Source organism: Panthera tigris, chromosome E1 (genome assembly GCF_018350195.1).
Source record: "Panthera tigris isolate Pti1 chromosome E1, P.tigris_Pti1_mat1.1, whole genome shotgun sequence".
NCBI lineage: Eukaryota > Metazoa > Chordata > Mammalia > Carnivora > Felidae > Panthera > Panthera tigris.
Window position 1 is genome coordinate 3460653 of NC_056673.1, and position 25485 is coordinate 3486137.

The 25485-nt window shown below is 50.4% G+C and overlaps 1 protein-coding gene across 2 annotated transcripts in view; it reads right to left on the reverse strand.

The window, feature by feature from the left end:
* The window catches only part of PIK3R6 (phosphoinositide-3-kinase regulatory subunit 6), a 56662-nt gene that overhangs the window by 30520 nt on the left and 657 nt on the right, over positions 1-25485 (reverse strand). The window contains exons 2-4 of one of the 2 annotated variants that reach the window (XM_042966874.1): positions 10033-10140; positions 1064-1147; positions 549-640 (exon numbers count right to left, since the gene is read on the reverse strand). In XM_042966874.1, coding sequence (XP_042822808.1) covers positions 549-640; positions 1064-1147; positions 10033-10045 — 189 coding nt within the window. In that variant the 5' untranslated portion in view covers positions 10046-10140. Of the gene's footprint in view, positions 1-548; positions 641-1063; positions 1184-10032; positions 10141-25485 lie in introns of those variants that run through there. The other variant, XM_042966873.1, reaches the window with a different exon arrangement.

Genomic DNA, 25485 nt, shown 5'->3' on the forward strand with positions numbered 1-25485 from the left:
GGGGAGGTGTGGAGGGTCGCTTTCGGCGGTCCAAGAACGATTTTGAAAACGTCATCCTAAGGGAAGGAGGGGAGCCCCGGAGGCGGGGCTTGCCCTGCGCCTGGGGGCGGGGGTGGGAAGTGCCAGGCCCCGCCACCCCCCCCCCTTCCCCTTGCAACGCAGGAGAGAGCCAGAGTGGATATTATTTTTTTATTCAATGTTAATAAAAAATCACGTCAAAAAAAAAAAAAAAGAAAGAAAAGGTCTTAAGAAATAGGCATTTATGTTTATCGATATTCTGTCTCTCTGCCAGTGGGGGCTTTTCCATTCACGGTCCTGGGGGAACAGGCTAAGTCAAGTGAAGCAATGAGAGTCAGGATCAAGAAAATCTCACTGACAGAAGCGTGCGGGAGGGAGACACGGCTGGTAAACGTCATGCTGGCGGTCCACAAGTGACCGGAGTCTGGGGGACGCGGCTCTGATGGCCCCGAGGCCCCAACTGGCTGGGTCTCTCTCTCCCTCTCCCTCTCTCCGACCCCCGCCCGCCTCCCCGAAGCCCCAGAACTCACCTTCTCCAGTTCTCTGAGCAGAATGCGGACCAGAGCCGGACTCTTTCCAGGATCTCGCTCCACCTTCTTATGCAGGGACCATCTCCACATGCCTGGCCGGGAGAAAGGGGAGCCCGGCACACGTAGATGGGGCAGGGGGCTCTTAGCGGGGGACCCCCGGAGCGGGACCCTGCGCCCTGGAGCCCCAGACCGTGACTCTGAGCAGCCACGAGTCTGACCCCTCAGCTGGGCATCTGGCTCTGGGGCCACATGGCTGGACTTCTCACCCGTGGAATCCTGCTCTGCTGATATTTGAGGACAGGGGGCTCTCGGGGCGGAAAGGCAGGCAGAGGGACACTAGGGGGACACAGGTGTATGCCTGTGGCTTAGGGACCGGCGATGTTTGTAGGTCTGCGCCCGGGGCCACGTTTCTGGGAGTCTGGCGGGCGCAGAGGGTCGAGGGGAATTTGGTTCGCCAGGGGGGTTGGGAAGGTGGTTGGGAGAGATCGTGGCAGAGGCCGCCTGCTGGCTTTTACCTTGGTTGCTCTGCAGGGCCGGGGCCTGGGCGCCGAGCTCCCGGAGCACGGCCTGCACACTCCGTTGGAGATCCAGCTCAGCATCTGGGCGGCAGGGGCGGGCGAGCATTGAGGCCAGGAGCTTTGGGGCCCCCGGCGTCCCCCTCCCCCCCACCCCTGCACTCCCTGAGACCGTCTTCAGCCCCCCTTCTCCAAGCCCCGAGAGGTGCCCCAAAGTGGCCAGCTCAGAGCAGACAGCGGGCACACGGGCCCGAAACACAGCCTTCCAGTCACCATCTCCGTGTGCTCTGTAAAACCAGAGTGCTGTCAGTGTGCCCCCGGCGGTACGCGGGATGGTTTTATAGGGCCCTCAGATGGTCCTAAAACAATCGAATCACTAGGCTGTTATTTTAATGTGTGCTCGAAAAAAAAATTTTTTAAATGTTTATTTCTTTATTTTGAGAGACAGAGAAAGCGAGCGAGCAGGGGAGGGGCAGAGAGAGAGAGAGAGAGAGAGAGAGGAGAGAGAGAGAACCCCAAGCAGGCCAGCGCAGAGCCCGACATGGGGCTCGAACCCACAAACCACGAGATCATGACCGGAGCCGGAATCGAGACTCAGACTCTCAACCGACCGAGACACCCAGGCGCCCCTGAAAAACAGTATTTCTAAGGGGTTCCTCAATCGATACATGAAGTGAAAATTTAAAGCCAACCGAAAGAAACGGGTCAGATAAATGCTGGGGCAGGAGGTGACCGCGCCCTGATCAAGTGAACTCAGGCTCTAAGTCACCCTCCCCACCCCCACCCCCCATCTTGGCCCCGGTCCTGCCTTCCGCCTGCCTGTGGACTGGTTTTAGCAGAACGCTCTCAGCAGGAACCTGCACCCTCGGTGTCTCCTCCCAGGGATCTCCCATCCGCTGGCCCCCTCGCCGTCCACTGGCTACAACCCCCCTAGCCGTCTGTCTCTTTGGGGGCCGAGCCCCTGTTGAAATGGCCTCAGATCCAGTCCTCACCATCTGAACAAGTGAGGTTCACTGGTAACGGGGAGGAGGCCCCTGGCCCATCTCCCACTACGGGGAGGTTAGCTGGGCTCTGTGCGGGCAGCCCGTCACCCGCTGTGGGGCCACGACGGGGAGCCGTGGGCCCTCACAGTCTCCTCCTCGGACACTGGGGCCCTTCTCCGTGCCTGACTTCCACACAGGGGTCCCCCAGCCGCCCAGCTGAGCCCTTCTCTTTCTCCTTCCCTCGGAGCCAGATGTCGGTCCGCACCCTCTCCCTTTCCTGCCCCCGAGGTGTGCCCCCCACCTCGGTCCCCGCGTGGCCACCCTGCTTCTCGAAGGCTCCGGACTAACACAGGAAGCCCGAGAGACGCTCTCCACACCACAGATCCCTCTTTACCACCAGCTCCCGACAAGAGATCGAATTTACAGGCAAGCGTGTGCGTTCTTGGGTTCTCGGACGCTGCAAACCACACGCGTGTCTGGGGTTCCTCTTTTGCTTGCTTGTCAGGAAACTTACAGTCAGACTGGGGCCCAGCGTCACAAATCAGCTCATCTCAGGGGTCAGGGACCTCTCCTCCCTTATCCTCTTCCTGATCTTGGTTTACCTCCTACTTAACATAGATCTTAATTGCCTCGAGCGCCTTGGGAAGCAAGCAGATTCGAGATCACAATTTTCAGAAACCAGCGGGTTGCAGTTCAGGAGTTAGAATGGGGTTAGCCGAGGACCCGGGGTGAGCCGGGGCTTGGGGACCGGCCCCTCCAAGGCTCTGGCGTGAGCTCTGTTAAGTCGGCCACCTGGCTTCTCCAAAACCCTCACCTTCTACCTGCCTCTCCCCTGTCGCCCTGGGGCACATTGAGGCCCGTTCTGGAGCCTTCCCCGAGGCTGAGAACGGGCACTGGCTATTACACCCACGTCTGGCCACCCAGCCACCCTGCTGGGCACTGAAGCATCCCCCCCACACTGGCCAGGATCACGAAGCCTGGCACAAGGGCTGGCCGCAAGCTGTCTTCCCATCTATCTGTCTCCACCTTGCATGAAGATTTAAGGAGTCAGTGCAGGCTGAGTTATGAAAACATTATGTTATGTCTACTTTCTTCTTTCCTCCTTCCTTCCTCCTCCTTCTCCACCCGCCTCACCAAGGACCACACAGGCTGGGAACCGTGAACGCGGTGATCTTCCCCCTGCCCCCTCACTCAAAGGGCAGTCAAGCCTTTGTCTTCTGAGCCCTGGGTTCCTCCGCTTTGTAAAGGGAGTTCAGCTTTTATGTTTCAGAGAAAAAATAGAGAAGTTGCCAGTAGCCCCAGGAGACAACCCCAAATAAAGTGTGTTTTCGAAAGTCTGGGCAGCCAGAACAAACTCTCGGGCTTTGGTCCACATCTGGCTTGCAGACGTGTTTTGTTTGGGCTTGCAGAGTGTCTCGAAAGGAAAGAAGAAAAAGGAATCAGCTGCCAACATTGACAAATCAGGAGATTTTGCATAAAATTTGGGTTTCTGGCATCTCTTGAAAGTCCGTTGACATCAGGCACGCATTCTCCTCACATGGGGGCAGTCGATGGGGCACAGCTATTCTGGTTCCTCACAGTGCCTCCCCTCCCGGTTTCCCCCATCCACACCCTCTACCCGGCCCCTGAGTTTGAGACCCCTGTCAAGGGGACTGAGACGATGAGCTGGATTATCTCAGAGGGGTGGGGGTGAAGGCTGATGCTTTTAGTTCTAGAGGAGAGTGATAACCCAAAGGGAAGCAGAGAGGCTAGAGTCCCCTGGATTGGGAGAGCCCAGACCAGGGCCGGCTGGGACACAGCTCACCGGGGGTGGCAAAGATCTCGGCTCAAGGCAGGTGAGCACGGACCTCTGACCTTGAGGGCCACTGCTGTGGTCTCCTGGGTCACCTTTGCCAGCACTCAAGAATGTCCCCAAAGGAACCCCCTCTCTCCCTATGCACCATGCAAGCCTAGCCAACCTGTCCAGGGGGCTGCAGCTACAGAGGACTGAAGACCACGGACTTTTCCATCATGAAGACTTTGTAACCCCTGGGCTTACAAGATCACAGAGAGGGGGAACCACCCCCAAGTGAATGACATTGGAATTTGTACTGGCCGTGGCAAAGGAGAGCTTGAAGCTGGATTTGATTGCATGAAGCAAAAGAAAGAAATGGAGTATTTCTTGTGCCTCAAGCGTCTCAAGGTTGTTCATATACGACATGCACTTCTACCATCATTCTTGACTCAGAACGGCCAATAAATAAATAAACATTCCTAATTATTATCCTCCCCTCCATCCAGGAATGTGGGATGTTGTCACGTTACTATTAATATCTGACATTTGTTTTTTTAAATTTTTTTAACGTTTATTTATTTTTGAGACAGAGAGAGACAGAGCATGAACAGGGGAGGGGTAGAGAGAGAGGGAGACACAGAATCAGAAGCAGGCTCCAGGCTCTGAGCTGTCAGCACAGAGCCCGACGCGGGGCTTGAACTCACGGACGGTGAGATCATGACCTGAGCTGAAGTTGGACGCTTAACTGACCAAGCCACCCAGGCGCCCCAATATCTGACATTTAAATAGCACTTGAAAGGAATACACACAGAAAGTCGTACGCAGGCATGGCAAGACAATGTCATGTGTTCATCAAACCAATCTCACGTTTGTCGTGGGTAGACGGGAAGACTACATTTCCCAGACTCCCCTGCAGTCATGGGAGCCACGTGCTGAGTCCTGTCCAATGGAATACGGTAGACACAACATGTGACACATTCACGCCCGGTCCTAAAATCCCCTGCACTAGCCTCCACCTCTCTCTTCCCATTCCGTGGTGACCTTGGAAGACATGTTCAAGATGGCGGTACCACAAGAAGGAGGGAGAACTCAGTCCCCGGAAGACTGGAGCCCACGCTGGATGGCAGTGTGCGAAATAAGCATTTGTTGTGCTAATCCACTGACATTGGGGTTATTTGTTACGGCGGCTAGCATTCTCTGACTGACCCGTGTACTTGCAGAGCATTTTCTGGCATATTACTTCATTGAATTCTCAGCAGAGCCCTGGGGATTTGCCCTACAAATACTCTTCTCTCTGTTTTTTAGATTCCAGGTCGAGAGCTCTTACCCTTGCCCCATATTGCCTTTCCAAGCACAGAGGTCAGGCCCAGAGGGATCGGAGAGGCTCTCATCCCATTTTACAGATGGGAAAATGAGGCTCTGAGGGGAGAGGTGATTTACATAAGGCCACAGAAATGCGGGAACAGAGCTTTCTCTTTGGCAAAACCTCTTCTTCTAAAGCTGCACTCTTACATGTGTCCATCCACCTGCTTACTCAGAAAAGGGAGAGGAGGAAATTCCCAGGTGAGATTATGAACATATGTCTTATCTATGAGTGTCTGGGCTTTGAGTGCTGAAAATCAATATGCTGGATAAAGTCACCCGCACAAAGATTCCCAGCTCTCAGACCAGGGTAGGTGTTATGAGCCAATAGGGAGGGATGGAGAAGTAGGGTTTCGGGGTCCTGACCACAGTAGGACCCCCTTAGCTCAAGGTCCACTCTTCAATTTCTGGCCATTCCAGCCTTCTGTGATCCCAGACAGAATCACATCTCTCCCAAACGCTTCATAGAATGTTTTCCTTTTCCCCCCTTCCTAATCTTGGCTTCACAGGAGAATCACTCAGAAAGCTTTAAAAAACACTAATGTACAGGGCGCCGGGGTGGCTCAGTGGGTTGAGCGTCTGACTCTTGATCTCATGTTTCATGAGATCAAGTCACACGTTGGGCTCTGTGCTGACTGTATGGAGACTGATTGGGATTCTCTCTCTTCCTCTCTCTCTCTCTGCTCCTCCCCTGCTCTCTCTTTCTCTCTCTCTACTCCTCCCCTGTGCGTGTGCTCTCTCTCTCTCAAAATAAAATAAAATAAACTTTAAAAAACCTCACTAATATACAGCTCACCCGAAACCAATTTAAATCAGATATCAGAGTATGAGAACTAATGTTTGTTTGTTTGTTTTCTAATAGCTCTCCGGGACAGTCTAATGTATCATCAGGATGTGAATTACTGTCTTAAGTGATAAGCTTAGAGTTCTGGGTAATTGACCTGTTAGTCAAGAAAGGAGTCAAGTGCAAAAATGCTCAGGCTTCCCAGAGGACAATCATCCCTGCATTAAGAACGAAGGTCACAGGGTCAGAATGGCTCCTTCCTGGCTGTCACGGTGGCAGAAGGAGGTGCAAAGGAAATAATTGGAGAAAGTTGAAAGTTGTCATTGTTTGTTAGCTTGTTTTGCAATAGGTGTGGTGTCTGTTCAGAAATGTAACTGTGGCGGGGCGGGGGGGCGCCTGGAAGGCTCAGTCTGTTAAGCGTCCGACTTCAGCTCAGGTCATGATCTCACGGTCCGTGAGTTCGAGTCCCGCGTCGGGCTCTGTGCTGACAGCTCAGAGCCTGGAGCCTGTTTCAGATTCTGTGTCTCCCTCTCTCTGACCCTCCCCTGTTCATGCTCTGTCTCTCTGTCTCTCTCTCAAAAATAAATAAACATTAAAAAAATAAAAAATAAAAAGGGAAGAAACGTAACCCTGGGAGCTGGGCAGTAGACATCAGTGCTCGAGGTCCAGCCATGACATGAAGAAAATCTTCCAAGATTTTTCCAAGCAGACCAGTCTTTGTCTTCTGCAAGTTACCCCACACCTACTTGTCATGGTTAATTTTATGTGTCAACTTGACTAGGGCCACAAGGGGCCCAGATATCTGGTCGAACATTCTTCTGAGTGTCTCTACGAGGGTGTTTTTGGATGAGGCAAACATTTAAATCGGTAGACTGAGTCGGCAGGTGGCTCTCCCTAACGTGGGTGGGCCTCGTCCAATCAGTAGAAGGCCTGAATAGAACAAAAGCCTGACACCCTCCACCCGCCCCCAAACAACCTTCATGGTAACATGAATAAATCTTTATAATAAATATGATAAATCTCCTTATAATAAATATATATCATAACTCTCATAATAAATATAATAAATCTTATAATAAATCTCATGCTAGAGGTGCCTGGGTGGCTCAGTGGGTTAAGCATCTGACTCTGGATTTCGGCTCAGGTCGTGATCTCATGGTTTGTGGGACTGAGCCCCGTGGCAGGTTCTGTAGTGACAGCATGGACCCTGCTTGGGACTCTCTCTCTCTCTCTCTCTGTCCTTCTCCCCTCTCTAAACAAATAAATAAATAGATAGATAGATAGATAGATAGATAAATGTTAAAAAAATAAATCTCATCCCATATATGTGTGTATATCCTACACACTGTTTCTGTAGAGTTGTTTCTGTGGAGAAAACCTCGCTAACACAGCCACAGAGGACCACGGCATCCATCCGCATCAGGAGGAGTGGACATGTCCCTCCAGACGAAAGGGTGACAGGCAACCTCAGGTCACTTGGGACACACAAAATTATCACCCAAGAGGTTGAATTTGCGACTCTCAAGGGGCATTTCCCTCCAACTAGGGCGATGGAAAGAATTGCCCTATTCTGCTTTCTGGGCATCAGCCGCCAGAATCAGCACCCCCTGCCTGGACGGAGAGGGAGAACGCACCAACAGACTCTTTCTGGTCCCCTCTCTTTGAAAACTAACCCCAGGGCCCATTACTTCACGCCGGGTGAGCCATAAAACAGTCGAGGACAGCACAGGTCACCTGTGGCCCTGTTCAGACGGGGGACTCCTAAGGCAGGTTAGTTCTGTGCAGGGGAATGTCACTTAGCAGCTTGGTTTCCATTTCAGAGGGTGACTTTTCCCCCACCTTGAGCCCGGAGCTGGGGTCCGTTCTCCCAGATCCCACGAGTCCCCGCACGCTGACCACGTGGACCTCGCGGACCGGCCTCCCAACCGGGGACTCAGGACTCGCCTGAAAAGCCCCGGTGCTCCCACAGCTCCGTCTCGACACCTCAGCTTACCGAAATCTGCCCTCAGCACCCAGACGCACCATTGGCTGGAGTCATGTGGCTCCCACTTCTCTTTTATGCCCATGCCCGGGGCCCCCTGACCCCCACGTGGAACAAGGGCTCAGGTCGTTCAAAAATGGTTTGCATCCTTGTCCCTGTTTGCAGGGATGGCCAAATGACAGTAACTCGGGCGCCTCGGAGCGTTGCCTTTTGCATGCCTCTAAAGAAATACCTTCCTTTTCAGGGGCCCCTCTTCTGAACGCTAGGATGAGAGAACCCCTTAGGGCTACAGGAAGGTGGGGCAAGTTCTAGGCATCTGTAATTTGGGAAGACAGCCGGGACAACTTCAGTTCTGATCGTGATGGCGAGACGCCCCTGGGGAGCTCCCGGGGCCAGCATCCTAGTTGGGGGATGTTTTCTTTCCCCCATTTGATTCGGGGGCGGCCATCGGTCACATCTTCGGTGGAGGCTGCCGGGGGTCTCGCCCGCCCGGCAGCCCTCTCTGCTCATTGTAGTCCAGGCGCCCTGCTTTGCCTTGGCCTGGAGCAGACACAAAACCAAGCTGGCCAGTGGACTCTCTCTCCCTCTGGGTGAGCCCCGCGCAGGTGATGGCCAGCAGGCAGGAACGCGTGAAGGGCACTCTTTGTGTTTGGGAAAACATGCGTTTCTACTGCTTGTATGCAAAGGAACTTCCCTGGCACACCTCTCTTCCTAACACGCAGCATGGCGTGCACCTAATGTTCTACGTAAAGCCAGCGCAAAGTAAGTTGGTTTTGAAATGTTGAGATTTTTCGGGGCGCCTGCGTGGCTCAGTCGTTTGAGCGTCCGACCTCGGCTCAGGTCATGATCTCACAGCTCGGGAGTTTGAGCCCCGCATCGGGCTCTGGGCTGACAGCTCAGAGCCTGGAGCCTGCTTCTGCTTCTGTGTCTCCTTCTCTCTCTGCCCCTGACCCACTCGCATTCTGTCTCTGTCTCTCTCAAAAATAGGTGAACATTTAAAAAAATTTTTTTAAAAAGTAATATTGAGATTTTCACACTGCTGGCCCCCACTCTGCCATCCTCTGGACCGGGCAAACCCCAGCTGGTGAAAGATAACCCGGAATATCGCAACACAGGGATTTGCGGGCTTGCCTGATTCAGCCCGAGCCTCTTCCGGCTGTGGGAGGCTCTGACGGTGACGGGGTGTGGAAAGGATGCGTGTCTTAGGGATAATAACGACCCGTGGAGCTTCACTTGCCTTGGCTGTGCCTTCCCCTTCCCTGGGATAGGGGTCTTCCGGGGCATTAGCGTCTAAGCCTCGTGAGAAGTGCTCTGTGACTTCCTGGGTGACCATTAGGGGATCCGCATCTTGAGGGAAAGGTCATCCCTCGTCCCAGGTTGACAAAGTGAGAAGAGCGTGGGCTTTGCCATGAGCTAGACCTTGGTTCCGATATTAGCTGTGCAGCTTTGAGTAAATGACCTAACCTCTCTGAGCCTCTGTTCCCCTTTTCCATAAAACAGGGACAAGGGCATTGATATTGTCCCACACAGAACCCTTCTGACGACTGCCCCGGGGAAATCCACAGCGAAATCGTTAAGGGCACGGCGCTGGAGCTCGTCTGCTGGGGTCAAGTCCCGGTTTGACTGTACAAAGCTACGTGGCCTTGGGAGCAATACCTGTCCCCGCCGGGCCTCACTTTCTCTTTCTGTAAAATGGGGGCAGCGATAACATCTATCTCAGGGGGCCTTTATGAGGACTCCGTGAGTTGATACTTGTCAAGGGCTTTTATCACGACTTGATAGATTGTAACCGCTACCGAGGCGTTTGGTAAATGAACCCAAGCGTCTGGCGATAGATCTTGGCTATTGTCATTCTCCTCCTCAGGGTCCAGCTCAGTGACCTGCAAGGAGCCGGGGCTCGTACAAGGGCGTGGAGGTCCGCTTCTCAAGATCTTCTCGCACTGGGGCGGCTGACATGGGGGTCTGAGATGACAGCCCCAGGGGGGCACTGTCACCTGCCAGGGAGGCCTTCCCCTGCGAGGCAGCCGGACGCACTCGACCCCTCTCTCCCCTCCCCCTCCCCCCTCCCAACCCGGCCATACTGACCTGAGCTCTCCATGGGAGCCCGGGGTACGTGTGAAGAGGATGTGGTCGTCTCAGCAGCAGAGTGGAAAGTGAGGTGGTTGTTTTTCCGCACAGACGTGGTTCTGCAAACTAAGAGGCAGTTAGCGTAAGTGGTTGAAAGGTTACAGAAAGTGCGTCTGGGGGAATGGAGGGGCTCCTGGGGGACCCAGGCTCCCAGCACGTCGGAGGAAAGGCTACATTTATTTCAGAAATTCCTCTGCGGTGCTGGCTCTGAGCCTGGCACTCTTCTAAACACTGAAAAATGACCAACGTTTAAATATTTGCATTGACCTTAGGAGGTGGGTACTATTTTCTCTCCCTTCTACAGGCAGGGACGTTGAAGCACAGTGAGGTTAAGTAACTATGGAAGGTTTGGGCGCCTGGGTGGCTCAGTTGGTTAATTATCCGACTTCTGCTCAGGTCGCGATCTCACGGTTCATGAGTTTGAGCCCCACATCGGGCCCTCTGCTGTCAGCACAGAGCCCGCTTTGGGTCCTCTATCTCCCTCTCTCTCTGCCCCTCCCCAGCTAGCACTCTCTTTCTCTCTCTCTCTAAAAAAAAAAAAAGACTATAGAAGGTCAAATAGCTTTACCAGCTCAGTAAAGGACTGAGCACTGGACTCAGACTATCTGGTTCGAGCCTGTGCCCTCAGTCACGGCCCCCGCCCGCCCCACCGTGACCGCAGTGGGAGACCCCCCCCCCAAACCCTGCTTCCCAGAGCAACAAACTCCACAACTAAGTGAACTCCACAGTAAATGAATGAAAACATACCTGGGAAAGCTAATTTGGAGACACAGAACAATAAGTAAATATTAGGAATGGTAAAGGCCATATATATACAATGAATAATGCACTCTGAATAATTTTAGCCTACTGATAATCACAGAATGAGTATTAAAACGTGTTATACCATTGGCAATGTTTAGAAAGAAAACACACATACATATCATATATCATGATGTATATCATATACATATATCATACATGTATATGATGTATACATATATCATATATATATATATATATGTAGCAAAACAAAATTCTGAACCCTATATATCACACCTGGTTTTCTAGGAAAATAAAAATGACACAAAAGGCTCCAGAAGAATTAGGAAAACTACTTATGTTAGTGATCAGTGAGCAAATAAAGAAAGTTGTCAAAGAACCAGTTCTTAAAAAGTGCTATATGTCTCAGATGGTTCCTCTGATAAGTTCTCTCAAACCAGCAAAGAAAAATGTTATGCTATTACAACTGTTTGAAAGCATAGAGAAAGAAGGAAAGAGTCTCTGAAAAAGCCAAGTTATCCCTGAAAACAAAATCTAATAAAGATAGTTTAAAAAGTAGACGAAGCACTCCACACCCACTGGGATAGGTGTTTAGGGGTGCCTGGATGTGGGTGGCTCAGTCGGTTAAGCGTCAGACTTCGGCTCAGGTCATGATCTCGCAGTCCGTGAGTTCGAGCCCCGCGTCGGGCTCTGTGCTGACAGCTCAGAGCCTGGAGCCTGCTTGGGATCCTGTGTCTCCCTCTCTCTCTGCCCTTCCTCCACTCACGCTGTCTCTCAAAAATAAACATTATAAAAAAAGAAAATAACTGATACTATCAAGTGTCAGTAAGGACGTGAAGAAATTAGAGCCCTGATGCACTGCAGGTTGGAATTCAAAATAGTACAGCTGTGGTAGAAAACAGTACAGTGATTCCTCAAAAAGTTAAACACAGATTTACCATACGCCCCACAAATTCCACTTCTAGGTAAATACCCAAAAGAATTGAAAATAGGGATTGTAACAGATACTTGCACACCAATGTTCATAGCAGCATCATTCAAAATAGCCAAAAATTGGATACACTTCAAATGTCCGTCAACAGGTGACCGGGTAAACAAAATGTGGTCTATCCATACAATGGAAAATTATGCAACCTTAAAATGGAATGCAATTTGGATACATGCTACAACATAGATGAGCCTTGAAAATATCATCCTAGGCGCAATAAGTCAGGCCAAAAGGACAAATATTATATGATTCTGTTTACATGAGGCACCCACAATAGGGAAATCTACAGAGACAGAAAGTGTAACGGAGGTTATCAGGAGCTATGGGGAAGGAGGAACAGGGAATTATTATTCAATGGGTACAGAGTATCTGTTTGGGATGTTGAAAAAGTTCTGGAAATGGACAGTGGTCATTGTACAACATTGTGAATGTACTTAATGACACTGAATTGTACACTTTAAAATGGTTAAAATGGAAAATTTTACGGTATGTATATTTTACCACAATAAACAGATATCAAAAATATAAAATAAATATTGCTAATGAATTCAATGAATTCAAATTATAATGTATTCTGAATAATTCTAGCCTAGAAAGGAATATTAAAATGTGATTACATATCAGCAACAATTAGAAAAGATTAAACCTTGGCAATGATTGGAAAAGATAAAAATATCAACTCTTGATGAGGATGTGGAAAAATTTTGCTCTGTCGTAGGGAGTTGGTGAGAATGGAAATTGGTATAGCTTCTCTGGAGGGTAGCTGGCCAATAAGTGTCAAAATTCAAAATGTGCACACTCTTTGCCTAAGCCACTCCACCACTAGGCATTTATCCTAAGGAAATAACTGGGTGAGTGAATAAGGATTATGTACAACAATGGTCATTGAAACATTGTTTATAAGGGAGAAAAAGAGAAGAAACTTAGAGGCCCAACTACAGAGTATCAATTAAGCAAATTAAAGTAATGTGGGCAATGGAATACAGAGCAGACATAAAAATGATGATGTATATCTACATTTACTTACTTGAAAAGATTCTCAGAAGTATCCATTTAATTTTTTTTCATGTTTATTTATTTATTTTTGAGAGAATCCCAAGCAGGCTCCAAGCCGTCAGCACAGAGCCCGACGCGGGGGCTCAATCTTACAAACCATGAGATCATGACCTGAGTCAAAATCAAGAGTCAGATGCTCCACTGACTGAGCCACCCAGGGGCCCCTGGAAGTATTTGTTTTAAACACCAGGTAACAAAACAGTTAACACATTCCTAACACATTAATTTTAAAAAGAATACTTCTAAATTTGCTCAGATGTATGGTAAAAAGTCAAGAAAAAGTAAACGTCAAAATATGACATTGGAGGTCCTCGTTCTGGTTAAACACGGAGTAAGTACACTCCACTGTAACTCTCCAACTCAATACAACTAAAAACTCTGAATAGTATGCGTGCGATCGCTATCTGAGGATTCTGAAAGGTAAACGGTAGCAGGCAGAATGGGGAAGAAAACCAGCACTTGAAGCAAGAATGATCTGGCAATGAGTTTCCTGCACTCCCCCCACCCTCCCCATTATACACTGGCCTAGACACAAAGGCATCCTAAAACTCACAAGTGCACACTTAGGGCAGACAGAAAGAGCTGGAAGGAAGCCTCCCTTCCTGCTGTGAGGAGCAAAGAAAGGGTCCCCAAAGGATTGGAGAGATGGGGGAATTTACTTTTTCTTTTGCATTTTGTTCTGCTGCGATAGCCCCCAGGAAATCTTGAAATAGCAGTAGCAGCAGCAGTGAGGGGCATGCAGATACCTAAAATTCTGAAAAAGGGAAATTATTCCCTCTGACTAGAGGAACTATAGTTCCAAGGGCATGGGAAGAATCCTTAATACTTTTATTCCCCCCTCTATCACAGGAACAAAACCCAGAAATAACAAATAGAAGATAAATAACAAAATGTTAGACATGAATAAAAATATGTCAATAGTTATATTAGATGTAAATGGTCTAAACACACCAATTAAAAGACAGAGATTATCTGGGGGCGCCTTGGTGGCTCAGTTGGTTAAGCGTCCGACTTTGGCTCAGGTCATGATCTCACGGTCTGTGGGTTCGAGCCCCGCGTCGGGCTCTGTGCTGACAGCTCAGAGCCTGGAGCCTGCTTCGGATTCTGTGTCTCCCTCTCTCTCTGCCCCTCTCCCGTTCACTCTCTGTCTCTCTCTCAAAAAATAAACATTAAAAATTTTTTAAAAATTAAAAAATAAAAGACAGAGATTGCCAGCATTTAAAAAGAGACAGAAAACAGGGGCTCCTGGGTGGCTTAGTCAATTAACCCTCCAACTTCAGCTCAGGTCATGATCTCATGGTTCGTGGGTTTGAGCTCCACATCAGGCTCTGTGCCGACAGCTCAGAGACTGGAGTCTACTTTGGATTCTGTGTCTCCCTCTCTTCTCTCTCTGTCTCTCCCTTGCTATCTCTGTCTCAAAAATAAATAAAATAAAGTAAATAATAATAAATAATAAAAAAATAAAAATAAAATTAAAAAAAGGAAACAACTCTATGCTGTTTGCAAAGTTCACTTCAAATATAATGTCATAGGTAAGTTAAAAGCAAAAGAATACAAAAAATACTACCTGACTATTAATGAAAAGAACACTGAAGTAGCTGAATTAATATGAGACAAAGTCGATTTCAGAGCATGGAAAATCATAATGATAAAAACATAATGATAAAAGAAACATAATGATAACAGTTCATGAAGAAGATATAACAATGCTAAATATGTTTGCACCTAAAAACAGGGCTTCAAAATACATAAAGGAAAAACTAATAAAACTAAAGGATAAGTAGGCAAATCCACAATTAGTGGGAGATGTTAACAATCCTTTCTCAGTAATTGATAGCACGAGCACGTGGAAAATCAGGAAGGACACAGAATGAGCAAATAATACTATCAACAAACTGAATATAACCAGCATTTATAGAACAGTATACACAACAATAGCAGAATATGAATTCCTTTCAAGTGCATGTGAAATATTCACCCAGATAGACAATACCCTTGGTCATTAAACAAACCTTAACAACTTGAAAATAATTGAACTATATAAAGTAAGTTTGCTGATCATAATGAAATTAAACTTGAAATCACTAACATGAAGATAACTAGAAAATATCTAAATATTGAGATATTAAACAACACATTTCTAAATAACCCATATTCCCCCCCCCCCCAAATATGAGGGACTACTATGCAACTCATTTTAGGAGTCTAGTGCTCTCCTGATATCAGAACCAGACAAAGATAGCACAAGAAATGGAAACAGACCGATATCCTTATAAACATATATGAAGAAAATTCTCAACAAAATATTAGTACACTGAGACTAGCAATATATAAAAAGAATAATGCATAACAACCTGATGGGGTTTGTCCCAGGAAGGCAAGACTGATTCAATATTTGAAAATCAATCAGTGTAATATACTATATTAAAGGTTTAAAAAGAATAACATATGCTTCTGTTAACTGATGCACTAAAAACATTTGACAAATGTTAACATTTATGATTAAAACTTAAGAGTAAATTAGGAATTTAAGGGAACTTCCTTAATCTGACAAAGAGCCTTTAACCAAAAACCCCACAGCAAACATACGTAATAGTAAAAAAAAAAAAGTGAATGTTTTCCGTGAAAGGTTAGGAAAAGGCAAGGACACTCTCACCACCTCTATTCGACAAATCAATACAATACTGGAAGTCAGTGTAATAAGACAAAGGAAAAAGAAAAGGAAGTAGAAGAAGGTAGGAAAAGAGGTATACAGATTGGAAAGGAAGAGATAAAACTATTTGCAAACAATACGGCCCTACTCACAGGTAACAGGTGTACAAAGAACACCCCTAAGAATCTACACGGAAATCTCCTAAAACTAATAAGTGAGTTTGCCAGGATCACAGGATATAATGTCAGCATACAACCTCAGGCAATGTATGTATACTAAAAACAATTAGAAACCAAAATTTGAACCACAATGCCATTTAAAATAGCTCCCAAAGGGGCGCCTGGGTGGCTCAGTCGGTTAAGCGTCCGACTTCAGCTCAGGTCACGATCTCGCGGTCCGTGAGTTCGAGCCCCATGTCGGGCTCTGGGCTGATGGCTCGGAGCCTGGAGCCTGCTTCGGATTCTGTGTCTCCCTCTCTCTCTGCCCCTCCCCCGTTCATGCTCTGTCTCTCTCTGTCTCAAAAATAAATAAACGTTAAAAAAAAAATTAAAAAAAAAATAAAATAGCTCCCAAAGGAAAAAAAAAGAGAGAGAGAAATACTTAGGTATAAAGCTAACAAAACACAAATAGGATCTGTATGGTGAAAATCACAAAATGCTGAAGAAAGAAATCGAAGAACACTGAAAATAAATACAGACACACACAGTTTATGATGTGGAACATCCAGTAGAGTTGAGACGTCCATTCTCCCCAACTGATTTTTAGATTTAATGTAATTCCAATAAAAAAACCATATTTCTTAAAAACAAAATTTTTAATGTTTATTTATTTTTGAAAGAAACAGAGTGCAAGTGGGGGAGGGGCAGAGAGAGAGGGAGACACAGAATCCAAAGCAGACTCCAGGCTCTGAGCTGTCAGCAGAGAGCCCGACACGGGGCTCGAACCCACGAACCATGAGATCATGACCCAAGCTGAAACCAAGAGTCAGACGCTCAGCTGACTAAGCCACCTCCACGCCTCTCAGCAGATTTCTTTTGTAGATAGAAGATAAGCAGATTCTAAAATTTATAAAGAACTGAACTAGCCAAACAATTTTGAGAAAAAAAAGTTTGAGGACTCATCTCTCTATTTTAAGAAGTACTATAAAGTTATAAGTGAGGGAGTAGACACAGATTGAAGGAACAGAATCGAGCCTCCAGAAATAGACCCACATAAAAAGAGCCAATTGATTTTTTACAAAGTTGCAAAGCCAAGTCAACGGGGGGAAGGCTAAGTCTTTTTTTTTTTTTTAATTTTTTTTTCAACGTTTTTTATTTATTTTTGGGACAGAGAGAGACAGAGCATGAACGGGGGAGGGGCAGAGAGAGAGGGAGACACAGAATCGGAAACAGGCTCCAGGCTCCGAGCCATCAGCCCAGAGCCCGACGCGGGGCTCGAACCCACGGACCGCGAGATCGTGACCTGGCTGAAGTCGGACGCTCAACCGACTGCGCCACCCAGGCGCCCCAAGCTAAGTCTTTTCAACAAATGATCTGGAACAATTGATCATCAATAGGCAAAAAAAAAAAAAAAAAAAAAAAAAAAGGGTATCTCAACTTAAATCTCACAACTCAAACCAAGGTAAACTCAAAATGTTTCACAGATCTGAATGTAAAAGGCAAAACTATAAAGGTTCAGAAGAAAACATAGGGAGAAGTCTTTGTACCCTTGGGTTAGAGAGAATTCTGAGATATGATACCAAAAGCATGATCCATAAAGGAAAAAACTGATAAACTGGACTTGGCCAAAATTAAAAACGTTGGCTTTGTGAAAAGGGCCTTTAAGAAAATGAGAAGACAAAGTATACAGTTGGAGATGTTTTCAGATCGCATATCTGACAAAGAATTTGTATCCAGGATGTATAAAGAACTCTCAAACCTGACAGTAGGAAAACAAATGATACCCCCGAAAGGGAAAAATATTTAAACAGACAGTTCATCCAAAAAGTTATGGGGATGGCAAGAAAGCACAACAAAACAACACAAAAATCATGTTACTAGTCATCAGGGAACGCAGATTAAAACTGGGAGACACGAACATACACCATTGGAATGGCTATAATTTAGTCACAGGCAATACAAAGCGCTGGAGAATAGGGGCGCCCCCCCGGGGGGGGGGCTCAGTCGGTTGAGTGTCCAACTTCAGCTCAGGTCATGCTCTCCCGGTCCGTGAGTTCGAGCCCCCCGTCGGGCTCTGTGCTGACAGCTCGGAGCCTGGAGCTGCTTCCGATTCTGTGTCTCCCTCTCTCTCTCTGCCCCTCCCCTGCTCGTGCTCTGTCTTTCTCTCTTTCTCAAAGGTCAATAAACGTTAAATTTTTTTTTTAATTAAAAAAAGACATTCGTTTTGATACACAATGCTTTGGATTACAAGCGTGTTTCCAGAATGAGCTATGCTCGCAAACCAAGGTTTTACCGTACTGTCGTTGACTTTATTGGTATTACGTAACAGCTGGTGCACAGGAGCGAGCTAACGTACACACACGTTGTGATCCCTAACGAGACAAACGGTCCCCCGTGAGCCCGCCACCCAACTCGGGAAGACCCGCTATCACATTGCCCTGCGCGTAACGCAAAAGCAGGGTAACGACAAAATGGTAAGACTCCTAAAATAATTGCTCCTCTGGCCTGTCCCTTCCTGGGTGCCCGTGTGACCCATCCCTGACTGCTCTGACTTCAGCCTCCTCTGTGGGATAGGTGCCCAAAAGTGCCAAAAACGTCCAGCTCTTTCGTGCCAACATTTTGATAAAGGCTGGATGTGTCGACCAGTCATGTCGTTCGTTCTTTCTGAAGATGGTCTGTGGCATGTTTTTGTGGGCGACAGGAGACGTCGCAGTCTGAAGGGAATGTGGAATATCAGACCTGAAGATCCAGTCGTGAATCTAAGCGTGTGGCTGATCCCGGGGTGCCTGCAGTCTGGGGAGGGGGTGGCGGAGCTGGGGTGGCCTGAGGCGCTGCCCGGTGGGGGACGGGGCGGGCCCTGCCCCCAAAGCCACTGATGCAGGGAAGCCGAGGGAGGCTTCCCAAGTGGGACCCGGGGAGCTGGATTCCCAGGTCGCCCTCTGGTAGTGGTGAAAACTGACCATGATGACCTCTGCCCCAACCCACCGGGTCCAAGCTACCGTCACCGCTTGCTGAGATTGTGGCCATGCCCCCCAAAAGTCCCCGTGCTTCCCCGCTCTCCCCTACAACCCAGTCCTTGACTGAAGCCCTCCAGTGGCATCTCTTAGATCTTAGAACACCCCACACCCCTCGCCCTGCCTAAATCTGGCCTCATCTGGCCCCCGTGCACCTCTCCACCTTTATCTCTCCCCCCTCTCCCTCTGGCTCACCCGGCTCTCACTTCATGGCTCATTAGGTTCCTCCCACCTGCCAGACCCAGGCCTACCTCAGGGCCTTTGCACACCTCTGCCTAGAACGCCTTTCCCCACAGCTAGGTACTTCTCAATATTCAGGTCTCCCTAAAAAAAAATTTTTTTTAACATTTATTCATTTTTGAGAGACAGAGCGTGAGTGGGGGAGGGCAGAGAGAGAGGGAGACACAGAATCCGAAGCAAGGCTCCAGGCTCCGAGCCGTCAGCACGGAGCCCGACGCGGGGCTCGACCCCACGAACCGTGAGATCGTGACCTGAGCTGAAATCAGACGCTCAACCGACGGAGCCCCCCAGGCGCCCCTAGATCTCATTTTAAATGTCCCCTCCTTAGAGAGGGAGGTCGCTCTATCTAAACTAAACTCCTCTCCCCTCCCCAGGCAATACTCCAGCACACTCTCATTTCATTCACAGCGTTTATCGGTATCAGGCGTCTTCCCATGTAATGATTAATTTTCTCGGCTACTCGTTGGAATGTGCCGCCGTATCTATCCCCTGCCGCAGGCCCAGCACCTCCGGGCCGTGCTGGCACCCGGGAGACAAGGCATAAATATTTTGGAGAGCAAAGGTGAGGTATCGTGCCAAAAGTCACATGGCTAATGAATGATGAAACCAGGACTAGAGCCGAGATCTCAGCTGGGGGTGTGAGGTCACGGGCCACCCCCCCCTTACACTCTCCACCCCTTCCCCCCCACCCCCACCCCTCGCAGGACACCTGCTGCCCCAGGGAAGATAGAATGAACACACAGACAAGCTTCTGTCCGGGTGGCGTCAGCGGGGAAGGAATACTGGGCAGCCTGGAAGGAAAAGACATCCCAGAGATAGAGACGAAAAGGGGGTATGTGTGTCTCAGGACTCACGGTGCGAAGCCGGGGCTATTCTGGGCTGACTTTTAATGGAAAATGAACTTGGAAGAAGCGTGACCAATGGGTGCCAGAAAACCGCCTTATCCATTTTCCTATTCGCTCATTTGCTGACTCATTCACCACACATTTATTCGGGACTTATATGTCCTCCTGCAGGCGCTGGAGAGGCTTTGTGCCTCTGTAATGGATTTCCTGTCCTTTGGGGGCTGTTGACCATAGTGGGGGGGGGGAGCCCTCAGGGGACAGGCAACCAGACAGGAAATGGAAATATGCAGAACCCGGGTCATTCTCAAAATGCATCAACATCGCCTTTGTCTCCACTTGGGCCGACATGCATTTCTTAGGGAATGAGGCTTGCACCTTTTAGCCCCCACACATGCCTCTGAAGGTTTTCTAGATGCATCTCACGGGAGCTCATTGCATATGGTCACACGGTGGAGATTTCGGGAGCTATCGGCGGACGACAGAAGCCTCCACCCTGTCCTGAATGGCTCATACTTTCTGACTCCTCAGATATGATTCTGTCTCAGCACTGGGGGCTGTTCTTTGCTCCTAGTGGGTGAGTGGGGGGTGTTATCTGGTCCACCGGCCCACTGGGCTTTGGGTAATTTACCCCACCAGGGAGGGCGAGGGTTTGCCATTCATCTTTAATTTTTTTAGTGTTTATTTATTTTTGAGAGAGAGACAGACAGCGTGCTAAGGGGTGTGTGGGGGGCACAGAGAGAGTGGGAGACACAGAATCCGAAGCAGGCTCCAGGCTCTGAGCTGTCAGCACAGAGCCCGACGCGGGGCTTGAACCCACCAACTGTGAGATCATGCCCTGATCCAAAGTCGGACGCTTAACCGACAGAGCCACCCAGGCGCCCCAATGATGTTTCTTTCGAATTCCCAGCAAAGGGTCCCCTGTGTTGGCAGCAACCTGTCCCAGCCCTCTGCACCCTTCCAGAAGGCTGGGACACCACATAAGCACAGGCGATGGTTTTGGAGGTAAAACACAAAAACAAAGCCTGAGAAACAGATCTATGAACAGAGAGTGAAGCTTCCAACCACAGACATGGAACCTCCATTTGGGCTGCTCAGAGGCCCTCTTGGCTGTCTTCCTAGTTCCTGGCAGGGTCTGGAGTGATGGCATTGCTGAGCAAATCAAGGAGCATCTATGGAACACCCACGTGTCCTGCCCAGGCAACAGCAATTGGACAAGGGCCGGGGAGTTCAGAGATGAAGGAAGGAGACGAGGTCCTTGCCCGTCAGACTGTGGGGCCCCGCCGCTCCGTGACTTCTGAAGGACAGCAGTGTGGCCCTGGCCACCACACTCCTGGCCCACCACCAGCACACTGACGCCCTCACGGACCCGTATTCACAACACGCCTGACAACGAACCCATTTCACAGATTCGCACTGGGGCCCTGGAGGCATGCCCTGCCTACTATATCAATACAATTCACCTTTCAATTAAAAACCACGCCGATGGTAAATCCAAAAGGTACAAACCGCTCTCCAGTGAAAAGCAAACATCCTCACTCCTCCTCTGGGCCACCGGCTCCTCTCACCCACTCCCCAGAAGAAACCATAGCTCTAGAAAATTTGCATCTGTGGCCAACTTTTTTAAAAAAAGGCCGTATTTCACATAAAAATCGAGATTCTCAGCTTTACATAGAGGCAGAGCCCAAGCGGGAGAGGGGCAGAGAGAGGGAGACTCAGAATCCGAAGCAGGCCCCAGGCCCTGAGGCGTCAGCACAGAGCCCGACGCGGGGCTCGAGCCCACGAACCGTGCGATCGTGACCTGAGCCGAGGTCGGACGCTTAACCGACGGAGCCACCCAGGCGCCCCTTGAGATGCCCAGCTTTTACGTAAAAGGAATAACTTGGAGATCTGGCCACAGCCAGCCCACAGTTCTTCAGGGCAGCTACTCATGGGTGTCAAATGGCTGCTGTCCCCGTGCAGAGGGCCAGGGCCCTCCCCCCACCCCCTCCGCCGTGCCCGTGAGGTTGTCTGGGGCATCATTCGTGCCCCTGCCTGGCCCCTGGAGGTGGGCAGTGAGCAATCCCCCAGCTTTCCTGTGGCTCCAGTCCTAACGCTCCAAGAGGAGTTATTATGTGAGCTGGGCACCGGGGTTGCCCACGGTGCCCCTGTGAGTCAGTCAACAAACATCCACGGTGCCAAGCACCATATATTACATCCTGTTTCCTTTAGTGCTGGGTCCCCTTTACCTGACGCTGCTTCTACCAATAGGAAGCCCTTGCTAAATATCCTTGAATGACAGACCATCAAGGCACTCGTAGGACAGGATCACCGTCCCCAACCTCTCTCAGGCTAGGGAGCAGAGACTAGTCTGTGGGGACCGGCTGGTTGGACAAAGGGTACAGGAAATGAAGATGATGCTTAGGATGCTGGCCAAAGAGACCCAGGTTCAGCGCCCTGAAACCAGTGGGAAGGGGGACCCAGGCTCAGCGCCCTGAAACCAGTGGGAGGGGGGACCCAGGCTCAGTGCCCTGAAACCAGTGGGAGGGGGGACCCAGGCTCAGCGCCCTGAAACCAGTCAGGAAGATTCCCAGCAGCTGGCGTGGGCAGCATGGAAAGCGGCCGAGGGGTGGATCCCAACCACCTGGGAGGAGCCTCCCCACCCCATCCCTGCAGGCCCTCTCACCCTGCCCTGCACACGGCGTTCATTCATTTCATTCATTATTTCTTTTGCTCCGTCGTTATGGAGACCAGCAGCGTGCCAGATACCGTCCTACAGACACAAGGTAAGAAAGCCAGGCCTTCAACGGGAGACCCAATAAACGGGTGCATTCATTTGGTCACTCATTCATTCGTTCATCCCCTTCTGTACGTTAGACCCGGTTCCAGGTCCTGGGGATTTGGCAATAATTTAAGACAGACAAAAACACCTGCTGTCATAAAGGCTACAATCTAATGGGCGTGCAGGGAGTGTGCAGGGGGACACCCAGGAAACTCGAAAACTAAGCTGTATATTAGCTGATGGCCACTGCTGTGAGGATAAGGCCGGGAGGAGGGGGGGATGTGCGGTTCCAGAGCTGGGGGGGACTGGTTTCTACAAGGTTGACCGGAGAGGTCTCACTGAGGAGGTGACTTCTGGGTAGAAGAAACCTGGGTGCGGGGAGGGGGGAGGATGGATGGGAGCGAGTGGGGCCATATCTGCCCAAGACAGGGTCCAGGTGAAGGGATAAGCCAGGCCAGGTGCCGAGGTGCGGGGACAGTGTGGCCACAGCGTGGCGGGAAGGGGACGGCGGGAGGGGGCTGGGAGGCAATCCTTCACGGGCGTGTTTTTGTGCACACGCCTTGTGAGCCTTTGTGCCGGGTCATCCGAGAAGGTACGTATCGTGCACAGCCTGGGAGGACCGTGGCAGTGTCTCCCTGCTGGGGACACGGAGCAGATTTACTTGCCGTCCAGCACAGTAGCAGCAATGTCCCCTTTCCGGGCAGAACTGGCACTTTGCCTGCTGCCCGCTGTGAAAGCCGGGGTTCCCTAAGGTCAGGGCTCCTTGGCTGATGGTGCACAGCACCCCCTTCCATGCTGCCCCCCCGGGACTTGGGGGACGAGGGGGACCCATCAACCTGACGCTCATGTGCTCGTGGGGCCACAAGTAATCGAGGCCTTCGCCTCAGACCCCAGAGTCTCCCATTTCCTGCTGGTGACAGCACGACAGGCAGACTTAAACAGTTACGAGGAGGGTGAAATCTTGGACGCTTCACGGGGCTCGGCGACGTAGGGACAAGATCAGAGGCAAAGAAGGAATGAATGGGTGAATGGATGAATGGATGAATGAATGAATGAACGAATGGCGTGGGATTCAGAGCGTACTCGTCCTTAAACGTAGAACTTCAGCAATAAACCGTCCCCAGGCCAGGTGCAGACACACAGCTGGTCACTACCATGGGGTAAAAACACGTCTGGGGACCAACCACAGAACCGCAGAGGTGGCCACAGGGATAAGTCAGCGGGACCCTGTTTCCTGCCGCTGTTACTGCTCGAGACTGGTGCCAGGCAAGCAGGGGGAGACTTCCAGGAACAGGCCCGGCTGGGGGGTCAGTGTTCCCAGCAGTGAAGATCCCGGCTGCTGACCTGCCCACCCCGGCACCCCAACCCCACGCTGCGGGCTCCTCGTCCAGACCGTTTGCACAGAACCCTCCATCCAGCCCTCCCTGCGGCCATCCCTTCGGGCTTAAAGGCCAAGAACAAAGACACAGAGTTTCCGAAGGTGGCAGCTCTGCCCCCCACCTGTCATCAGCCACCCCCCCCCACTCTGGCACAGGGACAAGGGACCCCCTCCCTCTGCCACTGACCCACTTCCCCCTCCTCCTGCCGGCGCTGACTCACAAACCCCTGAGTTTTGGGGGCAGATGCTATTTCCAGTGTTCTGACCTTTTCTATCCAAGGAGACAGTCACACTTGCCCGGCTCTTTGGTTTAGAGCATGTGATTCGTGGGCTCCCAGTAGGAATGCCGAGCTCTGAGGGGACCCCTCGACCCTCAACCCTCATCCTACGAGGCCCACTCGGGCTGTCCAGGTTCCCGAGGCGCCGGGGACGTGGGGGCCCTGCGCTCTGCTGTTCCCTGGGGATGGGGCAGGCCTGTTTCCCTTGCTGTGTCTGCCACTGGCCGGGGAGGAAACACCTGGATGTGAGAGAGACAGTCTGGAGGAGGCGGGGAGGAGAGCATTGTTCTGGGGGGGGGGGGCAGGGAGCCCGGGAGGAGTCTGACGGGGCGTGGGTGTAGACCAGGAAACCCCTGGGGACCAGATTCACGCCCACCATGTTGGCCAAGAAGCAGGTCCTGGTGAGGGGCTATGTGGCAGTGTGGCCGGGCTGGTGGCACTTGGTGCCAGACTGCCTGGATCCCAGTCCTCTCTCTGGCTGTCACAACTTGGGCTGCCTGCTTAGAACCTTTGTGCCTCAGTTTCCCTGTCTTTAGAGGAGAGCTAGGCATAGCACCTGCCTCGTCAGATTACTGCAAGGACAAAATAAGATGATCCTCGGGGCGCCCGGGGGGCTCGGTCGGTGGAGCATCTGACTCTTGGTTTCGGCTCAGGTCATGATCTCGCGGTTCGTGAGTTCAAGCCCCGCGGAGGGCTCTGGGCTGACAGCTCAGAGCCTGGAGCCTGCTTCACATTCTGCATCTCCCTCTCTCTCTGCCCCTTCCCTGCTCATGCTGTGTGTGTCTCTCTCTCTCAAAATAAATAAATAAACATTTAAAAACTGACCCTCTATGAACTCTTCTCTTCAGCAGCCAAATGGACTCACCAGCTGTGTTTCCCCGTAAAACCCCCTGCTTTGCACCTGCTCTCCTGCTATGGGTTTGCACACTTTGTTCTCAACCGGGATGCCTGCTGCCTCACCTCTGCACACAGACCCTCCCTGGCCCTCAAGGCTCGGGTGCGGCCTCCTGTAAAGCCCCCTGGAGCCCCTGCCCCGAGGTCACCTGCGTACGTGCCTCCGCTCGCCTCGGGACCTTGCGCACTTTGCTTTCTGTTGGTCACTTACTTGTGCTGCGTCTTAAGGCCCCACCAGCTGGCCAACTTCTTGAGCACCGGGACCTGGCCTTGCTCGGCCTCTGGCCCCGACTGCACAGCTAGAAGGCGCTCGATCGTGCGTGTGGACAGAAGCAACCAGACCAGCATGATCATCACCTGGCTCCCCAGGAGGGACAGACACATGAT